The sequence below is a fragment of the Trypanosoma cruzi genome, genomic scaffold (assembly GCF_000209065.1).
Source record: "Trypanosoma cruzi strain CL Brener 1047053516851 genomic scaffold, whole genome shotgun sequence".
NCBI classification, from domain to species: domain Eukaryota; phylum Euglenozoa; class Kinetoplastea; order Trypanosomatida; family Trypanosomatidae; genus Trypanosoma; species Trypanosoma cruzi.
Window position 1 is genome coordinate 499,531 of NW_001849577.1, and position 7,569 is coordinate 507,099.

At 47.0% G+C, this 7,569-nt stretch overlaps 4 protein-coding genes across 4 annotated transcripts, besides 8 other annotated features; all 4 read left to right on the plus strand.

The window, feature by feature from the left end:
* Tc00.1047053507013.10 (hypothetical protein, conserved) lies at positions 1-1,137 on the plus strand (the record flags this gene model as incomplete). Its single annotated transcript, XM_800124.1, has 1 exon — positions 1-1,137. A coding segment is annotated over one exon (1,137 nt), but the record flags the coding sequence as incomplete, so codon positions are not given.
* Positions 1-7,569: a sequence feature (heterozygous, Esmeraldo-like haplotype).
* Positions 1,275-1,320: a microsatellite.
* Positions 1,340-1,374: a microsatellite.
* Positions 1,494-1,513: a microsatellite.
* On the plus strand, positions 1,518-4,637 carry Tc00.1047053507013.20 (hypothetical protein, conserved; the record flags this gene model as incomplete). The annotated part of the gene is made up of 1 exon (XM_800125.1): positions 1,518-4,637. The coding sequence occupies one exon, from the start codon at positions 1,518-1,520 to the stop codon at positions 4,635-4,637; it is 3,120 nt and encodes a 1,039-aa protein (XP_805218.1).
* Positions 3,029-3,092: a sequence feature (GA-rich).
* Positions 4,880-4,922: a microsatellite.
* Positions 5,073-5,103: a sequence feature (AT_rich).
* Tc00.1047053507013.24 (poly(ADP-ribose) glycohydrolase, putative) lies at positions 5,119-6,741 on the plus strand (the record flags this gene model as incomplete). The annotated part of the gene is made up of 1 exon (XM_800127.1): positions 5,119-6,741. One exon carries the CDS (start codon positions 5,119-5,121, stop codon positions 6,739-6,741), a length of 1,623 nt encoding a protein of 540 aa, XP_805220.1.
* Positions 6,888-6,930: a microsatellite.
* On the plus strand, positions 6,976-7,350 carry Tc00.1047053507013.30 (hypothetical protein, conserved; the record flags this gene model as incomplete). The annotated part of the gene is made up of 1 exon (XM_800126.1): positions 6,976-7,350. The coding sequence occupies one exon, from the start codon at positions 6,976-6,978 to the stop codon at positions 7,348-7,350; it is 375 nt and encodes a 124-aa protein (XP_805219.1).

Below are 7,569 nucleotides of genomic sequence, written 5' to 3' on the forward strand. Positions count from 1 at the left end.
ATTTGTGACATGGTGACAAACAACAGCCTTACTGAAGGGGAGTCATCGCCTCATGCACCCGGTCTCTTCACGAAGAAGACACACATTGCGGCACGAGGGGCTGTTATTTGTGCCATTTCTATGAATGCGGTATTGTTTCTGGGCTCTAAATGTTGTATGGTTCCCCGCGTCAACATTTCTAAATCCTCGGAAAGAGTTATCAGCGTTGAACGGATTACAATTCTCTTTTGGTCTTCATTAGTCTGCGTTGTTGCCGTCATATATTATTTGGTAGGCTTTCATCTCCGAGAAGATGCGTTAATGTGGATGATAAACTATTTTACATCGGCTCGTCACCGTCCATGGATACTTTTATTGTGGGGGGGAGCAGTTCCATTGTCAGTTATCTGTGTAGAGAGATTTACAGGTGGCCTGCGCAAAACAGCGAGGCGGAAATTGTTCCATTTCATCGCCGTTGTTCTCTTCACCCCTGTGGCTCTTGTGGATCCATCATTTCTATCACTTTCACTCTCCATCGCCTCCTCAATTGCCATACTTGTGGAGCTGTCCCGTTTTTATGGGGTCTACGGTTCATCCACCTTAAATGCGTTTATGCTGGAGCACATAGACGGTCGTGATTCAATCAGGGGTGCGGTGCGCACGCACATTTATCTCATTTATGGATTGGGCCTCTCCATGATGCTGCGTTTCCGTTACGAGCGACCAGAACCGGTATTGGAGTTTTCAAGTTGGATGGAGCTTGCAATTCATATTATTCCGGGTCTTGTTTCTTTGGGCATTGTGGACGCGTGTGCCGGCATCGTGGGAAGCACATTCCTCCTTTCGTATCGTCGGGCTTTGGGACGGTATCTAAATAACAGCTTCTTTACCGAGCGGGCAAATTCGTCCATAACACACAAGACGACGACAGGGACATTCGGAGGTTTATTATGTGGCATTCTATTTTGGTTGTTCATAATGTTGGTGGCGGGGAATATAAGGGAGGCGGATGCGGGGCACAGTTTTATTCTCATACTTGTTTGTAGCCTCACGGAATGTTTTATGGACGGCATAGACAACCTACAGCTCCCTTTAGTGGTGGACGGGGCCGTCCATACATTACTTGCGTTTCTCGTGCACAAAAAGAAGGCGAAATGATATTTTAAGGGACGAAAAGAAGGAATGGAAACAAAAGCAGGCGAAAAAAAAAAAATGAAGGGGATTTTGTTCCGCAGGCGGAATACCTCAAACGGCCTAACAAAATTTTTTTTTCCTGTTGCTGTGATTTCCGTATGTTGTTTGTTTGTTTGTTGTTGTTTGGTTTTTTTTGTTTGTTTGTTTTGGATCAAAATCGTTATTATTTTTTTTTTCTTTTTTCTTTTTCTTTTTTTCTTTGCGTCCCCACGTTTCCCTTCAGTCTCTTTATTGGTCTCCTTGTGTGTTATCATTGTCGATCCGAGTCTTGCTTCATTGACCTTAACGACTTTTCACAGGGAGAAGGGAAGAGAGAGAGAGTGTGTGTGTGTGTGTGTGTCTCAATGGATGGGCGCGGCAACAACTTTGCCGAAAGGGACGACGGCAGCGTGAAGGCCACACTTGCACCGCGCAGCAGTGGAATGCAACAAAGAATGAGGCAAGACGCGAAGGAAACTCATGGAAAGGTGTTGCCCGTACTTCCGTCCATCCCTGCGGCTACGCAAGCTTCGCAAAAAGGACGTCCACAAAAATACTCAGAGGCTGAAAGAAATCCGTTGGCGCTTTTGTCCTCAGAGAGCCGGGCTACAGCGGCCCGCAACACCCTGCAGGAACACTGGCGAAGTGCGTTGCTGGAGTACGAAGTTGCGCTGAGGGAATTGGTGACGAACAGCATTAATGAGCCCCCCTCGGATGTGCGTCTAACGAAGACGTTGCAGGTGTATGATGCGGTGGCACGTGTTGTCGCGGATCAATCTCCCGAGTTGGCAGACATGATGAAAATGTTTCGTGTTGAGTTTTGTCGTGCCACCTTTAGCAACAGGAGTCTCAGTGATTTAATACCGTTTCAGGACACCGACGGTGTGGAAGAGGAAGTGGATGATCTTGGAAGGGCGTACTTTGATCAGGTAAGCGTGTTGCTTCGTGAAAATGCGGCACTTCGCGTGGAGGTGACTCTTGGCAACACGCGGGATAATTTGGCTCAAATGAAGCAGAAGATTGAGCACCTGGTGGAGATGAACTCCCACTACGAGAATGAACTCAATCGGTTGGTGCGGGAAAATGAACTTTTGGCCGAGAACTACCGCAAGGCTCGGGAAGAACTCCGCAAAGAAAAAGAAAGGAATCAGATCATGATAGACACCTTTGACGATGAAAAAGAGAGAATTTTACAGGAGAACAAAGACATGCAGCTGCGTCTGTGTCGGTTACGAAAATACCTCGGTGATCGAGAGTCTACGGTGGTCAAGGATGCCTACAAACAGTTAAAAGAAAAGAAAATGGAAGTCATGACACAGCTATTTGACGAGGGGGATGAGCGTGTCTCTATTCTGGTGATGCTGAGCCAGTTGGAAAGTCGTGTGAACGAGGAACTAGATAATTACGACAGGGAAGCGTTGCTGTGTGAAGAATCGGAGCTGGCGGAGCGTCAGCAGCGAATGTTGAGCAGCGTCTCTGTATTGTTGGAAGAAATGCACCTGTCTGAGGTGCGCTACCTGCGTCTGGTGCCAAATGCGCATTTGTTGGTTGGAGAGGAGCAGGACGAGACGGATGGTTACGTCTCACTTTTGTCGGATAAAGGGCTCTACGAGGCGCTTGTGGCGAGAGCCGAGGCGCGTGAAAGGACCCTCGCGGTAGCAGAGTCGGATGCAGGGGAGTCAAAGGACATTATGGCAGCAATGATGGCAAACACTAGCATGGATTTTTTGCGTAGCGTGAGTGGCACAGTTGTGGATGACACAAGCTTCCAAATGTCTTTGCGAGAATCGAGGGATCCTACGCCGTATAAGATGGGCTCACCGGATGGAATTTCTCTTCCGCGGCCGGATTCGGAAGATGCGAAACATGAACGAAGGAAAGAGGAGGTGACTGAGGACAAGAAAGAGGAACGAGAAGGAGGAAAGGGGAAAGAAAAGGAGGGACGGCGATTTGCGCAGTTGACAAGCGCAATGCCAAAGGAGGCGTGTGTGGAGTCTTTGATGATTATCAGAAGGAAGCAAGAGGAATGGGTTGCCAATATTTTTGGATCGGCAGTGGAGAAAAAAGATTTCTTGAAACGTGTACTAAACCGCGATTCGTATCAAGGAACAATGACTGAGCAAGAGCAACTCATGCGTTACTTTATCTTGAGGCCAATGCTGGATGTCAGTGACAATAAGTTTCGATGTGGTATAGACATTTTTACAGGTCCTGGTCCACTAACACAGTCATTTCTCTGCACCGTCATGCACGTGGACCCTGTTGAGCCATTGCACGTTCCACAAGGAAGCAATTTTATGCATTTAAAGTACCGAAATCCACTGCGGATCGACGCGGTGAGTAAAGATCCTTCAGAAGGGGCTTTAGTTGCACCAAATACTGAAGCCGTTGAGGAGTGGGGCGGAAAAACTTCTTATGTACGTGAGGTGACGGAAGCGGTGGTTCCTGAATTGGCCGTCAGTTCTAATGTCTTTGCTGAATTGAGGCGTCCGAGTGTCTTAAAAGCCGCAGCTTCGGGGGTAAATGTGGCATCCTCCTCAACGCCATCCGCAACAGTATTTCAGCGGCTGAATCCACTTTCACCAAATCGTTCCCCGGAGTGGTTGCTCTACCAGACCATGTTTGGAGGCTACCGCCCGCTGGCGCCACGCCTCATTGATATCTCATACATTGATCACATTCTTCTGAATTCCTGTGAACGTCACTTTGACCGTTCAGAGGAACGTTACTCGCGTTGCTTCAAACAGGCACGTGGACGAGCAACAAACAGTCAAAAGGCTTTGAATATGGCGGAACGCTTCTTCAAGGATACGTACGCATTGACAGACTTTCAGGATTCGATTATTCGAGAATTAGAGTCTCGCTATTGCTACCCTGAACTTGTGGCAAAGTCTCTTTATGAGATTTTGTGTTTCCTTGACGCAACAATGGCCTCTCAGCCGTTGGTTGATTTGTATCTCAGTTGCATCAGGGGCTTTGAATCGCCGACACGTATTCATTACATCACATATGTACTCCACCAGATAAGTGTGAATTGGCCATCATCGAATCCGGAAGAACCCGTTCTGAAGGAAGATGTCCTTACGTTGCTGGAGTATATTTACAAAAAGGTATCTGGAATAACCAGCATGGAAGCCAGCGAAATTCTTACAGAATATCACATGGCGACGCGCTCAGCCCCCATCACACTAAATTCGCTACGCAGTTATCTGGTAACAGCCATGATGCACTTTGAGGATCCACTTCTGCTCTATTTTAACGGGCTACTCAGCTATAATGCAACTTCCAGCGCTGTTGTGGAAATGAACTACGAGCAGTTTGAATTGGCTCTCAAGAGCAAGTGGGAGGAGAAAATTGAGGGGAAGTTGCTCATCCGCTACCTCGCTGCCTCGTGTGGATTCAACAAGAAGGCGGAGTTAACAACAAAAGAGTTGGCGTGTGTCGCGACAAGCATGTGGAGCTCGCAATTGTGGTCAAACATGTAAACTAGCTTTGTGGGAGTGTTGTTTTTAAGCAACCCACAAATACAGTTTGATTTAGGCATGTATTATTATTATTATTATTGTGGTGGTTGTTGGCTATCTGCGTTTTGGACCACCGTGAGTTGTCAGTGACAATGAAAGGAGTCGATGACAATGGCCGCCCAGCCGCTTTTCGTTCACTGACTCTCTTTTTGTTGTTGTTGTTGTTTTGGGGGGGAGGGATATTGTCATTACACACAAAAAATTCTCTCTCTTTCTTTCCCTCTCTCTCTCTCTCTCTATCACTCTACCCTCGCAATGATGCTTTTGGGGCAGTAAAAGTGGAGCGATCATTACAATGGATCTCCTTTTCTTTTGGTTTTGTCTATTATCATTCTTTTTTATTATTTTGTCTTTTCCACGCGTCAAGCAAACAGAGATTCTTTCGGAGAGAAAATCTATTTTTTTATTTTTATTATTTTTATTTTTTCTCTCACGGCGAAGAATGACTGCCCCCATCCATCGACTGCGGCAACGAACCCTCGAGTCACTTTGGGGACGCGGTGGCACAAAACCACATATGGCGGCTTCCATGGTTAGTCGCGAGGACCGCTACATCAGACTTCCGTGGTCGAGGGAAAATCAATGCACTGAAAAGCCGGCTCAGCTGCGCGGCAACTGGGACGTTATTGTTGCCATTCTCTCGGCGGACACTTCAAAAAACATGGAGAATTTTCGAGATTTGCTCAAAAGACTTTATTTTTATGGCTCGTCCAGATTTATCTCGTGTCTTCCTTGCTTTGGGACGCTCTGTCTTGTGATTGACTCCATCATGACCCCGTCGGAACGTCTCGCCTTCTTTCATGTGACGCTGCCGTGGATGAAGCGCCGCGTCATTGACGGTCCGGTGGTCCTTCCGCGTGATTTACGCGCCCTTTCACAAGGAGAGAGCAGGCGTTTGATCCTCACACATGAGGAAGCCGCAACATTATTGACGTGTGGCTTCTTTTCCCTCTTTCCTGGCCGCTGCTCCAATTCCCGCTCCAAGAGTAAGTCTTCCGAAACAACTTCGTCGTTTAATTTTGCTGATTTGTTTTCTCTTGCACCTCCTGGACGTATTGAGAGTCAGGTTGCTAAAATACGATGTCTGCTACAGTACTTTATTTACTGTTCTCATCACGCAGATGCGGTGGAGACTTGTTTAGAGTTTTATCGTGTTAGTTTTTTGTCTTTTCCGGATTTGGGTAAAAGTTTAAATCCGATGCAGAGTGTAACGATGCTTGAAGAAGGACTTATTGAGGACAACTACGGGAGTCTTCAGGTTGATTTTGCCAACAAATATGTAGGCGGAGGCGTTTTAAGAACAGGATGTGTTCAAGAAGAGATTCGATTTATGATGTGTCCAGAGCTTCTTCTCTCGTGTCTTTTCACTGAGCCACTTCTGGATAATGAGGTGCTGTTTATGAGCGGTGCTGGGCAGTACAGTGTTTCAGTTGGATACGCCAGTGGCTTTCGTTTCATCTGCGGCCATTCACCACACTTTGCCAAATTGGGTGCGGCTACGTCCACACCACGGGAAATATGGGTGGAATTGGTGCCAACCTCACTGCGCAATGAAAAAGACTGCACTGCCGTCATGCTACGAAACTCTTGTGTAGTTGCTATGGATGCGATCAACTATTGCGGTTGTGAGGAAAAACAGTATCTGGCGTCTTCCATAATTCGCGAAACACGAAAAGCATTTGCCGCATTTAAAGGGACACCTGACAGTATCCTGACATCTGTTCATTCTGGCCCCGTGGCAACGGGCAATTGGGGGTGTGGTGCCTTCTCTGGCGATCGTGAACTAAAAACGATGATTCAGTGGTGCGCGGCATCTGAGGCCAAACGACCACTCATCTACTCCAGTATCAATGACAGCGATCTATGTTATCGCTTTGGGCTTGTCTATACAAAACTGCAAGAAGAAGAGTGGACTGTCGGTGATGTATTCACGGCTCTGCTTCTCTTTTCTCAACGGTATACCACCAACCCAACGTCCTTGGAAGAAGGCAGCCTCTTTCAGTACATCCTTTCCTTGACGAACCCCCGGTGTGCTTCTTCGCACTCCGGCACAGAATTCGAGTAGGAAATGACGGGAATGGTGATGTTACGCACAAGCGGAATTATACACGCACGCAAATACTTGCATTCAAGCGTGGGTATTTTTTTTTTGTCTGTGAAGGATTATATATATATATATGCCTGTTCTTTCTGGTGCTTTTTTGAATTGGCTTATTTCTTTTTTTGTTTGTTTGTTTGTTTGTTTGTTTGTTTGGGTGTTGACGAAACACACACAGGAATAACAAGGTGTGGCGCCATCATGCACGCAGAGGATATTGACCCCGCGACTTTCTCCCTCCGCCCGGAGCATAGGCAAAAATTTCGTCCCAATGATATTCGGCCAATTGTTCGCTCCATCATTGAGTCACGGCTTGAGAACGAACCGTACAGGGCGGACGAAATTCAAAGTATTAGTAAAGAAATTGCCGATACGGTACGGGATAGAATTCGTACCATGGATCTGGAGCGATACAAAATTATGGTGCACTGCATGATTGGAGAGCAGCGCGGACAAGGGCTGCGTGCGGGGTGCAAAATGTTTTGGGACTCCGACACAGACGACTACTTTGAGGAGGTATACATTAACGAATACCTTTTTGCCGTCGTGACGGTGTTTGGGCTGTACCAGTACTAAGAGGCGAACTCCATTGTGAAATGGATTCTTTTTGCTTTTTCTGTCGTTGCTGTCTGAGTGTTGTTTATTCCTCACTCTCTATATGATTACGCCCTGAGGGTGTCTATCAATAAGCGTCGGGCACGCCGTGAGAGGAGGGGAGAAGATAAAAGGAGGGAATATATAAGTCAAACAAGAGCCTGGATAATGGGGAGGCCGAAAGCGGGGTTAGGAGAGAAG